Source organism: Rhineura floridana, chromosome 13 (assembly GCF_030035675.1).
Source record: "Rhineura floridana isolate rRhiFlo1 chromosome 13, rRhiFlo1.hap2, whole genome shotgun sequence".
Lineage (NCBI taxonomy): Eukaryota > Metazoa > Chordata > Lepidosauria > Squamata > Rhineuridae > Rhineura > Rhineura floridana.
The window spans coordinates 11,474,652-11,499,844 of NC_084492.1; the positions used below are offsets into that span (position 1 = coordinate 11,474,652).

At 43.3% G+C, this 25,193-nt stretch overlaps 1 protein-coding gene across 6 annotated transcripts in view; it reads left to right on the plus strand.

Annotated features, from left to right (window-relative positions):
• SLC12A4 (solute carrier family 12 member 4) overlaps positions 1–25,193 on the plus strand; it is a 162,998-nt gene that overhangs the window by 2,701 nt on the left and 135,104 nt on the right. For 4 of the 6 annotated variants that reach the window (XR_009758808.1, XM_061593844.1, XM_061593836.1 and 1 more), the window contains exons 2-5: positions 8,880–9,153; positions 17,042–17,168; positions 22,499–22,628; positions 23,806–23,953. Coding sequence is in view for 4 of the 6 variants with exons in the window: in XM_061593844.1 (XP_061449828.1) it covers positions 9,011–9,153; positions 17,042–17,168; positions 22,499–22,628; positions 23,806–23,953 (548 nt within the window). In the remaining 2 variants the exon portion in view is untranslated. The other 2 variants (XM_061593839.1, XM_061593840.1) reach the window with 2 other exon arrangements.

The window sequence follows — 25,193 nt, forward strand, 5'->3', positions numbered from 1 at the left end:
TGCGTGTGCAGCATTGTGACGCTGCAATATGGAAAGTGGTGTGGCCAACTGGGGGGGAGGTTTCTGGGAGGGGGCTCCAGCTCTGAGATCTGCGGCAGCATCAAGTCACAGGGCACATGCTCTGCAATCTGCCCAGCCACAGCCACAAGGGCCCCTGTAAGCTGCAGGGGCCCTTGGCCACTGCCCGACTTGGCTGTCCTCTAGCACTAGGCCTGCTCAAAACACAATTTATCACATTAGTATGTTGTCCTTTCCACAAGGAATGAATGGTAACAATTGGAGGTAAGTAAATCTATCAATTCAGTTTCTCTCTGTTTCTCATTTTTCCAGTCTCAATTTCAATTAATATTTCCACATCAGTTTGCTATTTTTTCTAAGTCCTCATGACAATTTATTTTAGTGCAAATTTCTCCTAATGTACACATTCTGTATGCAAGTTTGCCTGATATTTATCTTTCTCCACTACAATGCATTTTGGTATGCTATTTTCACTAATATGTGCATTTTTATGCACATTCTACCTTACCCATATATGCAATTTTATACAGTCCATCTTACTTGGCTGGAGAAATTGCAGAATTCAAAGAAGTGCACATTTTGAAGGATGGCTGTTGGTGGACAATTGTGTTTTGGTTCGAGTATTCATTTGAAAAGTGCAAATTTGGCAGATGCCCATTGAAATGCAAACAAATTTGAATTTCTCCCCCATCCCTATCCGTGAGGAGCTAACATCTGCCTACTCAAACAGTCAGTTCCGGGACAGGACATTCATACATAAGAAGCTTCCTTATACCAGTTCCGACTCTTTGCAAATCAAGCCCAGTGTTGTCTCTTAGACTGGATCTCAGGATCCCAGGATCTCAGGCACAAATGTTGAACTTCCTTTTAACCAGAGAAGCCAAGGATTAAACCTGGGACTCTTCTTCATGCAAAACATGTGCATGTGCTCTGCCACTGAGCTGTGGTTTTCCTTCTCCATACATCGTTACATGAACATGTCTTCTTTTGACAGCATATGAAAGAGTCTACAGGTTAGGGACAGTAGCATGGTGACAAATTCAGAAGTGCAGAGTCCCTTCATGATAGCCACAGACATGCTGTGCGAGATATTGCTTGAATTACTGAATTCAATGTCTCCTGCGCCTACCAAACTGCTTGATGATGTAGATGGAATGCTATCATCAGGATTCACTGTCTCTTCTTCTGCAATTCTCACTCTCTGCAACTTCTCTTGGTGTTTTGAAGTAGAAACTAATAAAAGCTTGCTTGCCATTGACACTCATCGGGATTTCTCTCAGTGGCCAACACACTCCCCTTTCATGCTGATTGGCTCACAGGATGCTGGTGATATAGAGACCCTGCTGAGACTTGGCTTCCAAAAAAGTAAGGGGTCTAAGACTCCTTGGGACCTGGACAACTACACCCCTAGTCAGGGATAGGGGAGAAATTTAATTCAGTTTGCATTTCAAGCCAAGTGTTGCACTTTCCTAAATAACATGAGAACTGAAACATTGCTATCCTTCAAAATTTGCAGTGCAGTTCTCCAACCAACCAAAGTTTACAAAAATGTATTATTGGGAGAAAATATGTGTATAAAAATGAGTATATTAGTGAAACTAACCTACAAAAAGGCATTACATTAGGAGGCATTGTTTGCAAAAATACTTACATTGGTCAAAGCTGGATGAAAAAATGTGTTTATTAGGAGAAGTTTATTTTATTTATTTATTTATTTATTTATTAAATTTATATACCGCCCGACTAGCAATAGCTCTCTGGGCGGTGAACATAAAATAGCATAAAAATACAATGAATAACAAAATAATACTAAAATACAATCATCAATCCAATACAATAAACATTTTAAAAAGTAAATCAGTGTAACTTAAAATGCTTCAGAGAATAGGAAGGTTTTGACCTGGCGCCGGAAGGATAGCAGAGTCGGCGCCAGGCGTACTTCCTCGGGGAGACTGTTCCATAGTTCGGGGGCCACCACTGAGAAGGCCCTAGATCTTGTCATCACCCTCCGGGCCTCCCTGTGAGTTGGAACCCGGAGGAGGGCCTTCGTAGCAGAACGTAGTGCACGGGCCGGTTCATATCGGAAGAGGCGTTCCGCAAGGTATCGTGGTCCCGCACCGTATAAGGCTTTATAGGTTAATACCAACACTTTGAATCTAGCCCGGAAACATATTGGCAACCAGTGCAAGCTGGCCAGAACAGGTGTTATATGCTCGGACCGCTTGGTCCTTGTCAGCAATCTGGCCGCCGCATTTTGCACTAGTTGTAGCTTCCGAACTGTCTTCAAAGGTAGCCCTACGTAAAGCGCATTACAGTAATCCAAACGTGAGGTTACCAGAGCATGTACCACTGATGTAAGGTCCTCTTTACTCAAATAGGGACGTAGCTGGGCTACCAACCGAAGTTGGTAAAACGCATTGCTAACCACCGAGGCTACTTGAGCCTCAAGTGAGAGGGAAGAGTCTAAAAAGACTCCCAGACTACGAACCCGGTCCTTTAGGGGGAGTGTAACCCCATCCAGGACAGGGTATATATCCACCATCCGATCAGAGAACCCGTCCACCAACAGCATCTCAGTCTTGTCTGGATTGAGCTTCAGTTTGTTAACTCTCATCCAGTCCATTGTCGCGGCCAGGCAATGGTTCAGCAAATCGACAGCCTCACCTGAAGAAGATGAAAAGGAGAAATAGAGCTGTGTGTCATCAGCATACTGATGACAACGCACTCCAAAACTCCTGATGACCTCTCCCAACGGCTTCATGTAGATATTAAAAAGCAGGGGGGACAAAACTGACCCCTGCGGGACCCCATATTGGAGAGCCCGCGGTGTCGAGCAATGTTCCCCAAGCACTACCTTCTGGAGACGACCCGCCAAGTAGGAGCAGAACCACTGCCAAGCAGTACCTCCAACTCCCAACTCCACGAGCCTCTCCAGAAGGATACCATGCTCGATGGTATCAAAAGCCGCTGAGAGATCAAGGAGAATCAACAGAGTTACACTCCCTCTGTCTCTTTCCCGACATAGGTTATTGTACAGGGCGACCAAGGCTGTCTCAGTGCCAAAACCGGGCCTAAAACCCAATTGAAATGGATCTAGATAATGTTCCATCCAATAGCGCCTGGAGCTGGCCAGCAACCACCCGTTCCAAGACCTTGCCCAGGAATGGAACATTCGCCACTGGCCTGTAGCTGTTAAAATTGTCTGGGTCCAAGGAAGGCTTTTTCAGGAGTGGTCTCACCACTGCCTCTTTCAGACAGCCCGGGACCACTCCCTCTCGTAAAGAGGCATTTATCACTTCCTTGGCCCAGCTACCTGTTCCATTCCTGCTAGTTTTTATCAGCCAGGAGGTGCAAGGATCCAGTACCGAAGTGGTTGCACGTACCTGTCCAAGCACCTTGTCCACGTCCTCGAGTTGAACCAACTGAAGCTCATCCAACAAAACAGGACAAGACTGTTCACTCTAAAATGCTGAAGAATTTCATGAGGATTAAAAAAAACACATAAATTGCTGCAGAAATGTAGAGAATTGAACTGAAGATTGGAAAAAATGAGAAATTGAGAGAACCGAAATTGACAGTCCTTCCCTACCCCAGGTAGTGGCTTTAGTGGTGGGAGGGTGGGGAGATGGAGCAGCACACCTTTGATCTGTCACCTTTTGAGATAGGAAATGGAATGAAAGGCAGAGCTGTTGGGGCGGCAGGAAGAGGAGGGGAGTGGTGAAGTGAGAGGGTGCGTTGTAAGGTGACAGGAGAGAATAATGGCTTCATGTCAGTGTGAAAACATGCTACTAGAAGTTCCCAGCTGTTAGCACCGCATGTGGTTGGGAAACAGAGCAATGCCTGGAGCTCTGTTATCATCCCACGTTCCAGTAATCCCTGTTTTCCAGGGACAGTTCCTGTTTTTGGGTTATCAGTGCCTGATGAATTGCTTCCCCTCTTTTGCTATTCAAGGATGTCCTTTTAAATTTCCCACCAGTATAGTCACATTAGTTTCCTGCAGCAAGAACTACAAAGGTTTCTTGTAGCACCTGAACTATCAAAAGCATAAGCTGTCACGGACTAAAGTCCCTCTGATGAAGTGGGCTTGAGTCCACAAAAGCATGTGCCATAATAAATTTGTTGGTCTTTAAGGCATGAGTCACCAGTGTGGCAACTTTGGCTGCCATTGATCCCGTCAGTAACTCCTATGGTGCCAATGAAAAGTCTCAGTAAATGTTCCCTCAAAAATCCACAGTGCGCAAGAGACTCTTTGCTCTTTCTGCTCAGTTCATCTATGCACTGGCTCAACTATGCCTACATTGGACATGCCCCCCTAAACATGCCCACATTTTTATTGGATGCCAGGATTGGGTGTCCATCCTCCAGGTACATTTTGAACAGAGGAGAGGTACAAAGAGCTTATCTCTGTGAGTGAGAATGATGGTGGCTGATATAGGTGCCCTTTTCACAGATGGTGGAGAGTGTGATGTTCCTACATATTAGTGTATATATGGTAAGTGCTGGTTGTTTAGAGTATACATGGTAAGTAGTGAAAGAGGAGGGGGAGTGAATGGGCAATAGAATGCTTGATGATTGGCTGAATGTTTAAAATGGCTGACAGTATAAATGAAAGGATGACAGGTAAATCTGGGTGAATGTGAGGTGGTGAATTGTGGAATCTGGGGGGAGAAGAGAAAGAGTGGATTGCTTGGTGGGGTTTAGAGAGTTGTTTACCAGGAGTTCGGATTAGGATTGAGTAAAACCATATGCTTATGTGCCTTAAGAAGAAATCTTGTTAATCTTGTTAGCTTTGTTATCTGTAATAAATACTTAATTTGGTTTACCAAAGGCCTGATCCTTGGCTGGGGTTTCACAGACCAGAAGGGAGGGTAAGGTAATGACCAAGGCTGAAAGGGAACTGTAACAAATGGTGGCAGCGGTGAAGAGAGTAACAATACCAGTATTCAGAGTCTCTGGGAATACTAGTATTGGGACGTTACTGGTGGTTGCCTAGCAGGGGGATCTGTTGAGATCTGTGCTAGAGCGGGGAGAGAAATCATAAGAGAGAGCGGTCCGGACTGGTGGAGTCCCTGGTGGTGCCTAGAGACAGGCAGTAACCACGAGCAGGTAGGAACCTGACAGGGAGAGCCAGGGAAGGACGCATCACAGAGAGGACTGATGGGAAGTATGCTGCAACATTTGCAGTTTTTCTTTCTGCTCTTTTAGATGGGGCAGCCATTTTGTGTTCTGCCATACTCCCATGGCAGCCATTTTGTGACTGGCACCCACAGCACTTTATCAAAATTCCAAACAACAACAACAAAAGTCTGTTTTTATAATGTTTTAAAGTATTTTTAGTACTGGGAGGAAGGACAGGATATAAATCAAATAAATAAATAAATAAAACATAAGAGGAGACTGCTGGATCAGACCAATAGCCCATCTAGTCCAGCATCCTGTTCTCATGGTGGCCAACCAGATGCCGATAGGAAGACCTCAAGCAGGACCAGTGCACAAAAGCACTCTCCCCTCCTGCAGTTTCCAGCAACTGGTATTTGGAAGCCTACTGTCCCCAACAGTGGAGGTAGAACACAGCCATCAGAATTAGTAGAAATATACAAAAATATAGGGGCAGGCCAAGACATTTTTCCACCTGAGGTGAAGGACATGATTGTGCCCCTTTCCCATTTCATGTACAGAAGTGTATAGGCAGAGCCGCCCCTAGGCACCAGGAAGCGGGGCAGTTGCCCTGGGCCTCGTGCTTTGGGGGGGCCCTGCGCTTGGCGATCTGCTCACCAGCCGGCTACTCCCTCCCTGCCTGCTCGCCTTTGCCACACCAGGCAGGGTGCAGCGCTCGCTCACTCTCTTTCTCTCCGCCCGGGATGGGCTCGCTCGCCTGACTGCCCACCAGCCATGCCAAAGCAGCCACCGCTGCTCCTGCTGCGGTCAGTGAGTCGTAGCCACCCCGGGGACAGCGAGCTGGGCTGGCAGTTCCAGGACTGGTGCCTGCGCACCTACGGCGACTCAGCCAAGACCAAGACGGTGACCTGGAGCAAATGTGGGGGGCCCCCAACTATGATTTTGCCCTGGGCCCCGCACATGCTAAGGGAGGGCCTGCATATAGGTTTGGCAGCTGAATCTTATTTCAACACTGTCAGTAGGAGAACGTCCACCACCACAGCCAAGGCAGCAGGCCTATGTAGCTTTGTCTTCCCACACACGGCAGCTCCAGTGTCTGCCACCTCAGGGGGCTTGCCTCATTCTAATGGGGATTTTTGGGATTTGTTGGAGCGGGGGTCCTTAAGGAAATTGAAGACACAGGCTTGCAGCAAAGTTAGGCCTTTATTGGTGACGAGCATACACATGGTCAGTCTCCCTCTGAGTGAGCAGAGAGCTGCAGCATGGCACTGTTTGCCTGGTTTTTTTATACATTCCAGAACAAAGACTTTAGCATATACCAATGCTGATGTTACACATCAGCATTACATAGACATTGCATAAAGGGTACATTGCCTACGTTATTTTCTTTGCCAATTTTGGTAATGTTCAGCACTTCACATACCAGTACATTTTCCTATGAGCTAAGTACTCCAGCTAATGAGCTAATGCATTTCACCTACTGCAATCCTTCCTACATCTTTCAGATACTGAGATCTTCAGGACTAGTCTTTTGTTCCTTTTATCTTATCTTAGAGAGCTGAAGCTGTGCCAAGCATTTCATGCATTCCATCTTAGTAGGCAGAAGAGACAGCACCAAGGAAAGGATTTGTAGCTGGCCTGCTATACTATTAGAAATATTATAACCTTATAATTCCCAAAGAATATATATTTGTTTATTGTTTGAATATAAGAATTCCCCATTACCTAATGGGAGGGCCAGCCCTGGAAAAATGTGCTTCTCTTCCTCTCTAAAACAACGGAGAATATTTTTATTTAGCTCAGGAGTGTATGTTTTAATCTGGCACACTTAAACCAGTAGGTGTTAAAGGCAGCCGCATTCCCTGCTGGAGCCTTAGCTGCTATCTAGAAGACATGTTGATCACTGCCCTTACTGGAGAAGAGTATTTGTTCAGGGAGATGAACATTTGTTTGGGAGATTTTCACAGTGATACATCTGGATTTTAACACCCAAAGTAGAATCCTCAGAGTTCATTGATCATGAATGTATGCAGGGTGGAAAAACCCAGCAACATCCAAAGAACTTCAAACAAAGGTAAATTATACTGCTGGAGAAGGAAAGCCTGTTTTGGTGTTGTTGCCTGTAGCTGAGCTTTGATTGGTGCTGCGACAATGATGAGAGTCTATTCAGCAGCGGTGCTTTGCCTTCCCCTCTGAGATATGACCAGTGCTACTATTGTTGAGCTTCCAGCATGAGATAAAGACTTGATTATTCACCTAGGCCTTTGCAGGAGTGTAGTGTCAGCTTGGATGTTTTTTTATGGTAGTTAATCTGCATTACGTTGTGTGGATAATTATATTGGGTTGTACTCATCTATGTCCTTCTTAGGGCCAGTGAAATTAATGAGCTTAAGTCATGTTTGTTAACTTCAGTAGGTCTACTCTGAGTAGGACTAGCACTTAACACTAGCATGGTTGTTTTATGTTTATCTTATTGTTAGCCACTCTGGAACTGCTTTTTGCAATGAAGAGTGGAATAGATTTTTTAAAATCTATGAATAGAACAATAGATCTCCAAGATCTTTAAAATACCAATAAATGTTAAAAACAAGTTAAATAAATAATAAAATAAAATTCATTTTAAAACACTTATTAAAATCATGTGTCAAAGTTACATGCTAAAATTGCATGCCTGGGAAGGCTTGCTGGAATAAAAAAAGTCTTTAAAAATGTAAATGTACTGCCTTCAGGTCGATTCTGACTTATGGCGACCCTATGAATAGGGTTTTCATGTGGCTGAGAGGCGGTGACTGGCCCAAGGTCACCCAGTGAGCTTCATGGCTATGTGGGGATTTGAACCTTGGTCTCCCAGGTCGTAGTCCAACACCTTAACCACTACATCACACTGGCTGTCATAAAAAAAAAGTCTTTAGCAGGAGTCAAAAACAATATAGCAAAGGCGCCTGCATAATGTAAATGGGCAGAGAGTTCCAAAGTGTAGGTACTGCCACACTGAAGGATCAATTTCTTCCAAGTGTGGAATGAATATTATGTGGCACTTGTAAAAGTGCCAGTTCTGCAGATCTAAGTGGTCAAGTTAGCCCAGGTGATGTAACCCGTTGACGCATCATTTCTTCTTTAAGAACTATCTCTATGGATGAAGGTGCAAGATACATGTGGGGAGTGAGTAGAGCATCTTTTAAGTTGTCCATCATTCCTAAACCCATACATTTAAAGCACATCCAATGCACATTTAACTCTCTCAAAAGATCATGGGAATGGCAGTTTGTTAAGGATGCTGGAAATATGTAGCTCTGTGAGGGGGAAACCACAGTTCCCAGGAATCCTTTGGGGGAGACATGTGATTTAAATGTGCTCTGGATGTACTTTAAATGTATGGTAAGGGTCTGCCCTCTGACTTGTTGAAATGTATGGAAACCCTTTTGTTCTCATGTCATGTCTGATGCCAAAACCTGTCATGGCATTACAGTATAGGAACTGATTCAGACACAGCAGGGAACTGGCAGCGATGGGGCAAGGCTGTCCTAAAATGTCCTAGATGGGGGTGTGAGTGTGTGTCTTCTGTGCAGGAGTTAGCGCCAGCCACTTCCATGGAATGTGAAAATGGAAAATGGAAACCCCTTCTGGGTTAAAATACCATGTCTCATTTTCTACTCAAGAGCCAACATAAAGACGTTATCTGAAACTGTGGGATGACAAGGTTCTCATCTGCCATTAATTCTCTTTCCTCCCCTACTTTTCAGTGGCAAGCCAACAAAACACAGACCATCCTCTGTGTTTTGAAGCCATTGCCTGTGGAACCTCTGCAAGCTTGAGAGCTTAGCACTCCTCCTCATCCAAGACACCACGTTGCAAACTTCTCCATTCAGTGAGCATGTTTGTGGACTCAAAGAGGGAGCCTGTGAAGATGCTGCTGCAGCTGCTACTGCTGCTTGCTGACATTTTGGGATCCAGAGCTGATGCATCACTGAGAATGAAGGCTCTTGAGTTAATGAAGCAAGCCCCGTTAATCGATGGGTAGGTGGACTTCCTCGTTTTCAAAATGATGGCAGCAACACCATGGTCTCGGCTGTGCCATATTCTGATCCAGCAGGGGTGCAGAACCTTTTTTAGCCTGGGGGTCACATGCACTTCTAGGCAACTTTCCAGGGGCCACATGCCACTCATTCCACTCAAGAGTGGAAAGGTGTGTCTGGGAAGAGTCCCAAGAGCCAAATAGTGAGGCCCAGAAGTCGGCATTTGGCCCCTGGGCCTAAGTTCTCTGCCCCTGTCAGAGCTTGGGAAAGTTACTTTTTTGAACTACAACTCCCATCAGCCCTATCCAGTGGCCATGCTGGCTGGGGCTGATGGGAGTTGTAGTTCAAAAGTTGAACAAAAAGAGAGTTGTAGTTCTCTGCTTATGATATAGTCTTGTTCTTATTCTGTATATTGCGTCTTTTAATGCTAATACGGATGGGAGAGAAATTCTATTCAGTTCACATTTAAAGCTGAATTTATCAAATGTGCACTTTCTGAAATAATACAAGAAGCGAAACACAGCCATCTCTTTAAAACTTGCACTTATCTGAATTTTGTGATGCAATTCTACAACCAATGTTTATAAAAATGCACATGTTGGGGAAATCACAAAACTGGAAAAATCACTGAAAATAACTTACAAAAATGCATCATATTGCTTGCAAAAATATGTACATTAGTCAGAACTGCATACAAAAACGTGTTAAACAGGAGAAATTCACACTAAAATGCTGAAGAATTTCATGAGCATTTTTAAAAGGCAATTTTTTGCAGAAATATGGATAATTGAATTTAACGTTGGAAATTGAGAAACTGAGAACAGAAACTGACAGATCCTTCTATCCTTAAATACCAGTAAATAGAGCTTGCAAATATATAGACATTACTGCCTACCTATGGAATTGCATTTCTGCCTGCATTGCAAACTCCCTCTACCAGTCAGTGATGGGGTGGAATCTGCCAAACTTGGATTCCAAAGCAGACACACCTGGTTTGATCTAGTCTGCTCATGAGTCAGATCTGATCATGAGTCTTCTTCAGAATCTGTACTCCTGTGGATCCCTTTACAAGGTGGTGTGAGGGTTATAGCATTGCCAGGTCTCTTGTTTTTATATTTTTTTAAAAAAATAATCCAGCTGCCTGGAATAGATAGTGTGTGAGCCTGTTAAACATGGCTGTTTTACATGGGGGCAGTCATGTTTCATCCATACCATTTCCTCATGAGAGTGACAAGCACAACACAGGACCAAATCTCATCACTCCCAAGGGGATTTGCAATATTTCAATACAAAGCATGCTGTAAACTGGATGCCCTGATAAATTTGTGAATATTTTGCGACTCTTTCATGACAGCGACAATTTTGGATAACAATGGCTTTCAGAGCAATCCATTCAGAGTTGGATCAGGTGTAAAACAGGGATGTGTCATTGTTCCTACCTTATTTGCTATCTTCATTGCTATGATTCTTCACCTTATTGAGGTGAAACTTCCTGCTAGTGTGGAAATCATATATCGAACAGATGGAAAGCTTTTTAATTTCAGTAGGCTGAAAGAAGAAAGTGAGGTAATGCCAACCTCTGTCGTAGAACTTCAATATGCTCATGATAATGTAGGGCTTATCCAAACGGAGCGGGACAATCCACGGTTTCCATATTCGGTTTGTCATCTGATAGTCCTCACTTTGCCTTTTAGTTCGCTCTTTCCCAATTTAAAAAAATGCTTTTTTGCACCCGCACACGCAGCGGTAAGACCCCTACAGTCTTTTCACTTTTTCCAAGCTCAGCCTCTAAAACCTCCCCTATCAACCAATTGGTCAGCAAAAAAATTACGTATGCTCCTCTCCCCCTTTGCAACGAAGCACAATATGGCTGTAAAGGAGTTCTCGCCTCGGAAGGAAAGGCTACTGGTTGGTTTCACGCCTGCCTTCCCTAGGGAGAATGAAATTGACACCCTTTTCTTGTTTGCATTTGTGATATTACACTTAAAGGAATGTATGCTTTTCTGCCTTTATTGATATTTAAGGAGATACACACGCTGGCAATGCACTTATTTCTCCAAAAAAGCAAGAAACATGTCCCCCCCCCTTCTCCCTTTCCTTCCCAGGGAGAATGAAATTGACAAAGCTTTCCGGAGCAGGCTTGAAACCGACCAGAAGCCTTTTCTTGTTTGCATTTGGGATATTACACTTAAAGGAATGTATGCTTTTCTGATTTGAAGCAAAACCCCCAGCAAGTAGAATGAAATTGACAAGGCTTTGGAGGCAGGCTGAAACCGATCACCCCCCTTTCTTGCTTGCTGTGCATTGCAGATCTCACCCAGAGCAGCTGCCCAGTTTGCAGGCTGGCAAAAAATAAAATGCATCTGCGCAGTAGTTGCAGACACCCCCCCAACACCCCCCATTGCGATGATTGGTTCAATTTTCCCGGGCTTATTCTCGCACATGCGCAAAAGTGCAGATACGTGATTGGCTAGAATGAGGAGAAGGGGCGAGGGGAAACACCCAAGAACCACCCATCAGCTGTAAAGTCCACGGTATTACATCCTAACTCCTGAAGGCACAGCGGATGAGTCCCGATTTTAAACAGTAAATCGCATTTTTGCCAGTATTGCAAGGAGTGGATTTAACCCGCGAAAATGCGTAACAGCGCAAGATGTCATTTGGACAACCGAAAAATAATGAACACACATAGCGGGCATGTCACACATTTTGTAGTCATCTGGATGAGCCCGTAGTCTCCACACATTCAGAGAAAGATCTTCAAACTATCCTAAATGTCTTTGCAGAAGCATATGAAAAGCTTGGGCTTTCAATATTAAAAAAACAAAGTGCTTCATCAACAGGTGTGAACTAGTCCTTCTGTAGCACCATCAATCCAGCTTAATGGTGTGACACTGGAGAGCATTGATCACTTCCCCTATCTTGGCAGCCATCTCTCTGTAAAAGCTGACATCGATGCTGAAATTCAACATTGTCTGAGCTCTGCGAGTGCCGCATACTCCTGAATGAAGTGTAGAGTGTTCGAGGATCGGGACATTCACAGGGAGACCAAAATGCTTATTTACGAAGCCATTGTACTACCGACCTTACTGTGTGCCTGTGAAACATGGACCATTTATAAACACCACTCCCAACTTCTTGAAAGATTCCACCAACGCTGCCTCCGGAAAATTCTGCAAATTACTTGGGAAGACAGACAGACTAATGTTAACGTTTTGGAAGAAGCAAAGACTACCAGTGTTGAAACAATGATCCTTCAACATCAACTTTGCTGGACTGGCCATGTTGTTTGAATGCCTGATCACCGTCTTCCAAAGCAGCTACTTTACTCCCAACTTAAGGATGGAAAACGGAATATTGGTGGACAGCAAAAGAGGTTTAAAGATGTTCTTAAAGGAATCTAAAAAAAATGTAATATGAACATCAAGAACTGGGAAGTCTTGGCCCATGAATGTCCCAAATGGAGGTCGGCTATTATCAAAGGTGCTATGGACTTCGAAGAAGCACTACTACAGGGCGAACGAGACAAACGAGCTAATGGAAGGCATGTCAAACAAATCCTCATTGCGACCATCTTCCATCTGGAAACCTATGTCCTCACTATGGGAGGTTGTGTGGATCCAGAATTGGCCTGCACAGTCACTTACGGACCCACTGTTAAAGACCTTATCTTGGAAGACAATCTTCCTTGGCAACGAGTGATCGCCAATGAATGAGTGATATAGAGTCCCATGTGCTAGCCATTCCAGGCAGCTGGATGATGATGATGATGATGATGATGATGATGTAAAATGTGAAAGGGATAGACCAGACAGTGCTATAGCCTTTGGACTGCCTCATAAGTACTCTTACTTAAAAAAAAAATTAAGAGATTTTGCCTTTGTGTTTCCTGTAGATTTTTTAAGATTTTCCCTTTCAATTCTACATAGAAACACTACAGGACAGATTTATTGTGCTTCCAGACAACCTGTTTATTGAGCACTCCTCCTAATTTGTTTGCAGAGAGATTAGACAACGTTGACCATTTAATAAGCATTCGTTTTGATTTGTTTGCAAACAAACAATGAGATGATGTTGCATCAAAACAAATGTTCTTCTGTGCTTTCTAGGGCATTTCACTATCCTTGTCTCAAAACAGCTCATCTCTTTTCGGGAAGTGGGTTTGTTGAGCAAGGCCTTCCAATTAACCATAATTGTGCAACCTGAGTTTGCTAGTATGGTTGAATCACACCTGAAAATAATGACACTGGAAGTGCCCTTAGTCCTGGCCCCATGCAGTACTGGGATGGACTGGACTTGAATGGATCCATCCATCCCGTCTGTCAGTCAATGCTCTCATATTACTGAATTACAAATGGTACATTGTAATTTCGTTCTGTATAATATTTTATTTTGAAACACAATATTGTATAATATTTTATTTTGAAATCAATTATTATAAGGTCACATTGGTTTTATGTTGGGAAATGTTTGTAAGAAACATAAAAAACTGAAACAGGTTGCTTGCATAAGTATTCAACCCCTGTGCTGTGGAAGCTCCCAGTTTACACAGATGAAAGAAATTGCCCTATCGAGGACACAATTACCTTACCATTGGCCTTCACCTGTGAACCATTAAAGTTGCTGTCACATTGTTAGGATAAAACCCCCACTGTTGACGGATCATTGCTCAGGCTGCGGGTCTGAAGGAAAATGAAGACCAAAGAGCATTCCACAGAAGTGAGAGATAGTGTAATACAAATGCATAGATTAGGAAAAGGGTACAAAATAATATCCAAGTGTTTGGATACCCAGTGAGCACAGTTGGATCAATAATCAGGAAGTGGAAGCTGCATCACACCACCCAGGCACTGCCAAGAAAAGGCCGACCCTCAAAACTCTGCACTCGAACAAGAAGGAGACTTGAGAGAGAAGCCACAGAGAGGCCAACAATCACTTTGAAGGAGCTACAGAGTTCACTGGCTGGGAGGGCCAGTGCCAGGCATGATAGGGCCCTTGGGCACCAGCCTGCCCTGGGCCCCAGCACACACACAAATGCGCACGCACACACGCACGCCCCACCTACCTGTCTCTCCTGTCTTTTGCAGCTGCGCACATAGGGCTGCCATTAATCAAGATGGGCAGCCAAGGTTTCCCTAAGGGCCTGAAGCCTTCGCCACCATCTTGGTTGATGGCACGCATGCATGTTACGTGTGCTCAACCCTGCCATCAACCAAGATGGCGGCAGGTGCATCAGCACCCTACAGAAACCTCACAGCCATCTTGGTTAATGGCAGCCCTGTGCATGCAGCACATGCAGCCGCAAAAGACAGGAGAGACAGGTGGGTGGAGCCAGCGAACGGGTGGGCAGCTTGGAACCTCCCTGCCTGCTATCTGCAGCAGCTAGTGTGCCGCAGATCCCTGAAGGGGAGCGCTACTCCTCCCCTACCCTATCGAGGGGCCCCTCAGGGGCTACTGTGGCCCCAGGGCCCAACCTGGCTGCCCTTTGGCGCTGGCCCTTAGTGGAGTAATGGTGCATCAGTCAACCATGTCAAGAGCTCTGCATAGCACTGGCCTGTATGGCAGGGTGGCAAAAAAGAAGCCTACTCAAAAACTACTCTGTGAAAGCACATCTGGAGTTTGCCAGAAAGCATGAGAGTGCCCCAGCTGCAATGTGGAAAAAGGTTTTGTGGTCAGATGAGCCCAAATAGAGTTTTTTGGCCAAAACTCAAATCTTTGTGTGGCGCAAACCTAACACTGTCCATGCCTCAAGATACACCATCCCTATAATGAAGTATGGTGGTAGCAGCATCATGCTGTGGGGATGCTTCTCATCAGCAGGGACTGTTGGGCATCTTGTTGAAATTGAAGGAAGAATGGATGGAACAAATTACAGGGAAATACTGCAAGAGAACCTGCTTCAGTCCACTAAACAACTGAAGCTTGGAAGGAAATTCACTTTTCAGTAGGACAATGATCCCAAGCACAAGGCCAAAGCAATATTGGAGTGGCTCAAGAACAAAAAGGTGAATGACCTAAAGTAGCCCAGTCAAAGTCCTGATCTCAATAGAATTGAGAATCTGTGGCGCTCTTTGAAGATTGAGGTCCACAGACGACATCCAACCAACCTGAATGACCTGGAGTGAATCTTCCAAGAAGAATGGGCCAAAATTCCTCCAATATTGTGTGCGAAGCTGGTACAAACCAACGCCAAAAGACTTAAAGCTGTTATTGCAGCGAAAGGTGGCTCTACCAAATATTAATGTGGGGAGGTTGAATATTTATGCAAGCAAGTTTCAGTGTTTTATGTTTCTTACAAACATTTCCCAACATAAAACCAATGTCACCTTACAATAATTGGTTTTGAGTTTCGGTGTTTCAAAATAAAATATTATACAGAATGAAATTACAATATCCCATTTGCAATTCAGAAATATGAGATCATTGGTTAGGGGTCTGAGTACTGTTGCAAGGCAAAAGTTTTATTGTAAAACAATAAAAGCAAAACATCCACATTTTTGCACCCATTATACTCAGACTAAATCATGGGTAGACGTGAATGCTGATGTGCCTACTTTACACAAAAGGGTACCAAAACACATATACACTTTATACATTACCTAGTTTTATTCTGAAATAAAATTTGAGTTTTGCAGGGTTTTTTTGTTTTTTGTGGCTTTTGTTGTTGATTCACAGAAGGAAAATTATCCCTTGCTACAAACTGCTGCCAAATTGCTAAAAGAGAATGATGGAGGCCATGGGCCAAGGTCCTAGGCCATTGAAGGTCAAGAGAGGGAGAAAGGCATGTCACAACGTCTGATAGACATGCATGGGTGAACTAAGTAAAATGGCAAATGCAATTCAATGAAAACAAGTGTAAATGTTACATATACTGGAGCAAAAAAATCTTACTTTCACATATACGCTCATGGGGTCTGAGCATGTAATGACTGGTGAGGAATCAGATCTTGAGTCATGGTGGATAGGTCAATGAAGATGACAACCCAGTGGGCAGCAGCTGTGAAAAAGGCAAATTCCAGGCTAGGGATCATTAGGAAAGGAACTGAAAATAAAACTGCTGATATCATAATGCCATTGTATAAATCTGTGGTGTGGCTACTTTGGAATACTGTGTACAGTTCTGGTCTCCTCACCTAAAAAAAGGATACTGTAGAGCTGGAAAAGTTTCAGAAAAGGGCAACCAGGATGATCAAGGGGATGGAGCGACTCCCCTATGAAGAAAGGTTGCAGCATTTGCGGCTTTGTAGTTTAGAGGAAAGGTGAGTCAGAGGTGACATGATAGAAGTGTGTAAAATTATGTGTGGCGTGGAAAAAAAGTGGATAGAGAAAAGTTTTTCTCCCTCTCTCATAACATTAGAACTCACAGACATCCAATGAAGTGGAATGTTTGGAAAATTCAGGACAGACCAAAGAAAGTGCTTCTTCACACAGCACATGGTGAAGCTATGGAATTCGCTACCACAAAAGGCTGTGATGGGCACCAACTTGGATGGCTTTAAAATATTAGACAAATTCATGGAGGATAAGGCTATCAGTGGCTACCAGCCATGATGGCTGTGCTCTGCCACCATAGTCAGATGCAATATACTTCTGAAAACCAGTTGCCAGAAGCTGCAGGTGAGCAGACTGTTTTTGTGCTCAGGTCCTGCATGCAGGCTTTCAATAGGCATCTGATTGGCCACTGTGAGAACACAATGCTGGACTCGCTGGGCCACTAACCTGATCCAGCAGCCAGGCTCTTCTTAGGTTCTTATGTAAATCATTCAGAGAAATTCTTACAAGCCATCCTCTTTCACTTGCCCCCACAGCAGTGAGCAGCAGAGGTAGCAGATGCAGACACACACTTTAGCAGTCAGAGACTGTTAACATCCTGTCTTCTTACTATGCAGGCACAATGATCTGCCACTGAAGCTGAGATGGTTCTACCAGAACAAGATGAGCAAAGTTGACCTGAGAACACTCAACACGACAGACACAAACATTCAGAAGCTCCAAGGTGGCCATGTTGGTGCTCAGGTAGGTGTCAGGGCTGGTGCCGCATTTGATGGTGGAACACTGGGCAAGGAAACCGCAAGGGATGGAGGGATGATTGGCAGGAAAAGATGGATGGGTGGACAGTGTCATGCCAGCTTGCCCCTGGCCTGCAACTAAAATGGCTGCAGAGCAAGGAATTGTGGGGTCTTTCTTTTTGATACTCTTTTGATAGCCTAAGATCCTGAAAGGTTAACAACTGGTTTTGCTCACAGGCGTGAGTTGGCAGTTTTACAGCGCAGCTGAGGATGATTGCAAGGCCCAGCTAACACCTTGTTATCAGCAAAGGGGCCTGGTTCCATCAAGGCCATAAACCTTGTGAGGTTTGAGGAGGAGGTGCCTTGTGTCCTGTGAGAAAGGAGTTTTTGTCATCTCATCATAACATCCTTGATTGGTTAATTGCCTCCGGCTGTTGCTAAAAGTTTTTGCCATAAGTATGGGGCAGAAATCCAAAAATTTTGTTCCACTTTTGGGTGCCATCATGCCTGCTTGATGCTGCTCAATTGCGGTTCCAACTTACCATCCTGACCCGAATCTCTCTGAGGGGAGAAGGCTATTCATCTGCAAGTCTTTTAGTTCTGTAAGTATAACACAGGCTAGATAGACTTTGTTATTTTTGCTTTTGTGACTGAACTCTCCTAAGTATTTTGCTGTACCTTGCCCTTTGGGTGTGGTCTTTAAGGAAGTGTTGTGCTGCTAAACCTTGTGCACCTCTTTTACCTTTTTACCTTTGTATTTTTATTTTTTCTTCTTTTTTTATTCTTTAATAAAGTTTAATTCTATTACCAGTGTGTGTTCATTTCACGAGAAGGCCAGTCCTAAATTCAGTCCTTGCCATCGACCATAACTACTGTGGAAGTTTAAAGTGGTTTACCCAAGGCTTTTAGGAGCAAGGAGTGTATCTTGGCTCTTCCCCGGAAAAAAGAGCCAGAGGGGGTGACTGGGTTCTGGGTTTCCCTTCGGCACAGAGTGGCTAACCAGGAAGAGGGGTGGCAGCAGTTTACTACCTTGCAGGGCTGTTGTGAGCGTGCACAGCCTTGGCAAAGCAGGATATTTGCCAGGATCAATTGTCCTTGGTTGGGGATTGATTCCTGGGACAGGGAAAGGCATGGGGGGGTACCCCAGCCGTCCTTTACAGACAGGTGGCAGTGGCAGGTAGTAGAGGGGATAGCAAGGGGGTGCTCTGCCTGGTGTTGAGAAGAGAAGCATGATGCAAGACCGCTGCATTTCCCCAGAATGCCTCTGGGCCCCAATGCATACATTGGGGTGGGAGCCAGAGGCGTTTTGTGTAATGCAGATGGTGGGTTCCCCTAGTTCTGATTGCTATCTATGAAACACCTGAACATGCTGGTCCTGCTATAGATATTTTCTATGAGGTGAGGTGGCTAGTATTGTATTTTTGTGTTGTATGTTTGAATTGCTGGTGCTGCTTTGTTTTTAATTTTTGTCTGTATTTTATTTTGCTTGTTTGCAGTGTAAGTTGTCTTGAGACTATATTTTTAATACAAGGCATATATATATACGCTGTATCACCTGTGTGTACCTCAGAGAGACAGCCACTTTTACAAGCACTAGGACAGGCAGGACATATTACATCAAACAGAACATCACCTGCAGGTCCTGCTGTATAGCTTACATCATCGAGTGCAAAAGACCAGGATGTCATATCCAATACGTAGGAAAGACCACAACTGACCTATGCACGCGCTTCAGGAACCACAAGTCGGCAATTTTGACAAAAAAAGTGGAGCAACCAGTTGCAAAGCATTTTGACTTCGAGGGTCACAGCCTGTTGGACTTTTCCATTACAGCGATAGAGATGCCAGCAGATCCAGCAGCATTGACCAAAAGGGAGAACTTTTGGATTTACTCTCTGGACACATTGGCACCACATGGCCTGAACCTGGAGGACAGTACCACCACTACTTAGCTTGTGCAAATGAAGCCCATCTGAGCGTTCCATCCTCAAAGCTCTATAACTGCCACCTTGGTAACAGCATTTGTATGTTAGCAGCTGATGAAGGCGGAAGCTGAAACGTTTTGTTAATATAATAAAAACCTCTGTTTGGTTAATCACAATTACATTTATATATATATATTCGGTGATTAACAGAATCCTTATAGGGATCCAGAGCAAGCTTGAGTGAAGTTCTGTTTGTTGCTTTCAAAACTGTCTTATCTGTATACCAAAGCAACTCACATCCAACGAGGATCCAGTCTTCTTCATTCAAGTTCTCCATCATGCACAACCACCACCACCCAAGGTACGCAATGTTTTTACAAGAGAAGATTACAAAATGCCAACTTACTGTAGAGCATCTTAAAGTATATAAGACCTTAAACATTATCCCACAAGGCCTTGAGATCTATAAACCAATTTCTATTCCAGAAAGTATCCCTTTATGTCTTAATTGGCACATAGAGAAACATCAGCTGAGCATATTCCTTATTTCTACAATTATTAAGCAGAATCTTCTGAAAATCAAGACCTTGAAACACGCACTACAGCAGGAATTAATGTTTCAAAGAAACATTCTAACACCATGCGACTATGAACGCCTCCTGTATCTGCTCCATAAAACAGAACAGACAACTTTTATCAATGTCCATGCCACCAAAAAGAAAAAACTCAAAAGGGATATTCTAAGATATCATCTTCCTCTTATTCCATCCAATTTAATAACACAGTGTTCTATTTATAAAGAAATATTTTCATGCACTACAAGAGCAAAAGCTAACCACAAGAAAAAGAAAAACAGGAGATTCAAAAGAGTTACTCCAAAAACTTCCACATGTATAACAAGATCACCTGACATAACTTACAGAAATGACTCCACAACAATAATAGATCTCACTGCAGGCAAAATGTCAACTAATGAAATTAGGCTTCTATCCAAAGGCCTCAACTTCTGCCCAACACTTAGAGAGCACAATATAGCACAGATGAAATGTGACATCAAAGCATTTGAAAGGAGATGCAGATTGGCTGAATTTTTTTATGATGACTCTAAGAACAACATAGACCTCTACAATAGAGATCCTCTGCTACAGTTTCTGCCACCTAAAACTTGGACACTGAACATTAGCAGGAATCCAGTCCTAGAAACCTTTCTCTTATCAATAAACAGAGTCATCAACAACCACACACCAACTCCTACTCACGACAACCTTTCAAAAGAAGAAAGAATAGCCCTAAGGAACCTTCAGATGAGAAGGGATGTTGTCATCAAGCCTGCAGATAAGGGTGGTGCTGTTGTGGTACTTAACACTACAGACTATATAGCAGAAGGCCAAAGACAACTAAAAGATTAAACAACATATAGATTTCTTGACAAAGACATCACCACAGATCTCAATACTCGTATCATTACATCTATACAAAACCTTACAAGTAGGAAACTTCTTAAAGAGGAAACTGCTGATCTCCTTGTTAATCCAAATCCCACCCCTGGAAGGTTTTACATGCTGCCTAAAATCCACAAAGCCAACAATCCTGGTCACCCAATTGTCTCAGGTAACAACACAGCTACTGAAAGGATTTCTCTGTACATTGACTTAAATTTACAAAACATGGTGCAAACCCTCCCATCATATATCAAAGACACCAAGGACTTCTTGCTTAAAATTGAGTCTTTAAACAAGCAGTATCAATTCCACAACAAGACTATACTAGCTACTTTAGATGTCACATCTCTTTACACCAATATACCACATAATGATGGGATTCAGGCTTTAAATGAGTTCCTTAACACCAGAGATATGAACAATCCTCCAACAGAGGTACTCACAACTTTAGCTACGCTAGTCCTGACTTGTAACAACTTTACATTCAATGGAGAACACTACCTGCAACTACAAGGCACAGCTATGGGGACTCGCATGGCTCCATCATATGCAAATCTCTTCATGGGTAAACTGGAACAGGAGATCCTCAAAAAGGCCATCAACAGACCACTTATATGGTGGCGATACATTGACGACATCTTTATGGTCTGGACAAATGGTAAAGAGAGTTTGGAACAATTTAAAAATTACATCAACTCTATCCATCCTTCTATTAAGTTTACATTTAATAGTGCAAATGACAATCCGCACATCCCTTTTATTGATGTCCTTCTCACCATTGAAAACAACAAAATAGTCACTGATCTCTACATCAAACCCACTGATGCCCACACCTATATAAACTGGAAATCCATGACCAGGATGTCATATCCGTAGGAAAGACCACAACTAAGAATAATGGTGGTGATGATGGCAGCAATTTTTGTAACTGTTCCAAGAAGACATTATAACATGCAGCCAAAAGAGACAGCTAACTTGCTTTCACAAGGCCACTTAACCTAATCCACAGTAGCTACCATTTTGCCACATATTTACCAGAGGTACACCATGATATCACTATAGCTGCTATGCTAACCTGCAGCAAGTTATGCCTTGTACATAACAAAGAAATATTTTGTTACCTACCCAGAGAGTTTACCATATATGTTATCCCTTTGCCTGAGGATCAAAGTAGCATAAAAGTGCATTGAGCTGGGTCCAAAGAGAGAGTTAGATCCAGGGCTGTCCTTTCACTCGTGGATATTTGCTTAAGTATGGTAATGACGTGCTTGTCTACCTAAGATATTGAGTGATTGTGTTGGTGGCCATTGGTGCAATAAAGTTTTTATTAATTAATTCAGACCGTTTTGCTTCATTTGAGGGGATGTTAGGATATAGGTCATACTTGTGCTGTTGTGATGATAAGCTTACAGCTAAATGTAAATGTACTGCCTTCAAGTCGATTCTGACTTATGGCGACCCTATGAACAGAGTTTTCATGAGGGTGAGAGGTAGTGACTGGCCCAAGGTCACCCAGTGAGCTTCATGGCTGCGTGGGGATTTGAACCCTGGTCTCCCAGGTCGTAGTCCAACACTCCAACGACTACTCCACACTGGTTCTAGGGATGGACAAATTCAATCCCATTTCTCATATTTTCCAATCAGTTTGCAATTTTAAAAGAAAGTCTGCATGAAAATTCATATGCATTTTCATGCCCATTTCCCCTGATTTGGTGCATTTTTATATATTTTCACTATATATACCCTTTTTGTGCACTTTCCCCTAATATTTTAATACTTTTGTTGTTGTTGTGGAACTGTATTGCAAGATTTGCAGAAGGCCAAATTTTGAAGGATAGCTATATTTCAGTTGGTGTATTGCTTTGTGCATGACATATAAGTTGAGCATAATTCTGTGCATCTGTATCTGTGCCAAACAGGCACATCTTAAATTCCATTTAAAACCTACATTTTGACAATCTTTTTTCCAGTTTTGGTCAGTGTATGTTCTCTGCAGTGCACAGAACAAAGATGCCGTGCGCTTGACATTGGAACAGATTGACGTTGTCAAGAGGATGTGCACAGCCTATGAAGAATTTGAACTGGTGACCTCTTCTCAAGGTAGCATGTCCCGCATTAGGCAGAGTGAGATGGCTGCCTTAGGCAGCTGGTTTTGGATGTCAGAAAAAGGCAGCTAATGGCTAGCTAGGGCTGAATCTGTCAATTTCAATTCTCGCAGAATCTCATTTTTCCAATCTTAAATTCAGTTCTTCACATTTCTACAAATTTTTGCATTTTTTAAAACAATCCTCAAGAAAATTCTTCAGCATTTTAGTGTGGATTTCTCCTAAAAAGCACATTTGTGTATGCAGTTTTAACTAATGTACACAATTTCTCCTTATATATTGCATATTTGTATGATATTTTAAACAATATATTCATTTTTATGCACATTTCCCCTAATATATGCATTTTTATAAACCTTTATTTGATTGGAGAACTGCGTCACAAGATTTGGATAAGTGCAGATTTTGTGCAAAGTTCTCATATAAGTGCAAAGTTCACATATTGTTTCTGAAAGTGCAAATTTGATAGATTTGGCTTTAAATGCAAACAGAATTAAATTTCTCCCCCAGCCCTGTGGATAGCTATTAGAGTTATTACTATTGTATTTTGACTGCAAGGATGTAAGGAGCTGCTTGTGGGGTTTTCTGCCTTGAATCCCAAATAGCACGGCTAGTCTTAGGTAATATGCACCTTGACTTGGGCAATGTGGGAGGTGGGGGCTCCATCTGCTGCAATGACTCAGGCAGAAAAACTCCATGTACATAGGCCAAAATAAAGTGGTAGACCCAGAAAATTGTCACCCAGTTTTTCACCTCTGCCCATGAGGTTATCCACCTTCAGATGCTCTACCCCACGTGGAAGCAGGGATTCCAGAGACAGAGTTGGAGCACTGAAAATGGGGTGGGGGCAGAATGATCAAACAGGCCTTGCCACATGTATGGCATATTAGAAATCTGCCCATAGTTCCACCACAGCCCCTATGATTGGGGAAGGGCCATAGCTCAGTGGCAGAACATCTGCTTTACATGCACCAGTCCCTGGCATCTCCAGGTAGGACTGGGAGAGACCCCTGTCTGATAACCTGCAGAGCTGCTGCCAGTCACTGTAGACAATGCTGACCTAGATAGATCAATGGTCTGACTCAGTATAAGGCAGCTTCCTGTATTAGAAGGTTGTTCTGCATTAATGTGCCTTTTTAAACTTCAGACCTGTCTTCTTGATTAAAATCCAGGCATTGCCAAGACGGACAGCAAAAAAATAGCATGCTTGATTGGCATCGAAGGAGGTCACTCCATCGACAGCAGCCTTGCAACTCTGAGGATGTTTTACGAACTGGGCGTTCGGTACATGACGCTGACCCACAACTGCAACACTCCCTGGTAATCAGCAAGCAAGTGTTCCTTCAAAGAGGTGCTGCTCCTCTGTGATTTACCAACATTGCTTAAAATACCATGATGTATTTCGGTACTGAGAAAATCAGTGGGGTGGTAAGGACAACTAAATGAAAGGCTTGGGAAAGGCCATAGCACAGGGGTAGAGCATCTGCTTTACATGTAGATGGGTGCAGGTTCAATCCCCAACATCTCCAGGCAGGGCGGGGTGTTCCCCTTCTCTGAAACCCTGCCAGTCAGTGGAGACTGAGCTAGTTGGACCAATGGCCTCACTCGGTATAAAGCACCTTCCTGTGTTGTCCCTATGACAGAGCAATGAATATCAGGTTTCCTAGAGCATTCAGTATTATTGTTGTTGTTTATTGGATTTATATCCCGCCCTTCCTCCCAGTAGGTGCCCAGGGTGGTAAACAAAAGCACTAAAAACTCTCTAAAACATCATAAAAACAGACTTTGAAATATATTACAATAAAACATCCTTTAAAAATATTAAAACAAAACATCTTTAAAACATCTTATTTTAAAAAAGCTTTAAAAACATATTAAAAAGCAATTTCTGCAACATTGAAGGAAGCAGTGGTATAGCACAGAGGAAGGAGTGCTGGGCTTAAAATGAAGAGAGCAGGGTTCATTTCCTCACATGGGCTTGAGATTGACTGGTTGGGCTTCGTCATTTCTCAGGGTAACCTACTTCACAGGGCTGTTGTGAGAATAAAAGGGACATCATGTATGCTTCACTGAGCTTCCATAAGAAACACTGTCCAAAATATGTGAGAAGCAAATTTATCTCAGGGTTTGCCAAATTGGTGCCCATGGGCATTAGTGTGCCTGCCAATATCTCGAAGGATGCCCCTGAAAGGTCTCAGTAAGTATCCCCTCAAAAATCCACAGTGCACAAGAGATTGTTTACTCTTCCTGCTCAATTCCTATTCACCCTCTTCTGCATTGAACACCCCCCTTAAACATGCCCACATTTCCTTGGATGCCAGAATTGAATGCCCACCCTCCCATCTGTTTTGACCATAGCAGAGGTGCAAAAAGCTTCTCTCTGTGAGTGAAATATGATGGTGGCTGATGTAGGTGCCTTTTTCCCCACTGAAGGTGCTGATGGGGAGCAGGACTGCTCTATTTTTCCTGAATCTTTTCCACTCTCTGGGATGTGGCAACCATGTTGTGTTATATGACAGCCCCATAGCAGCTGACCATTTTCTTTCATGCAATGTACCCC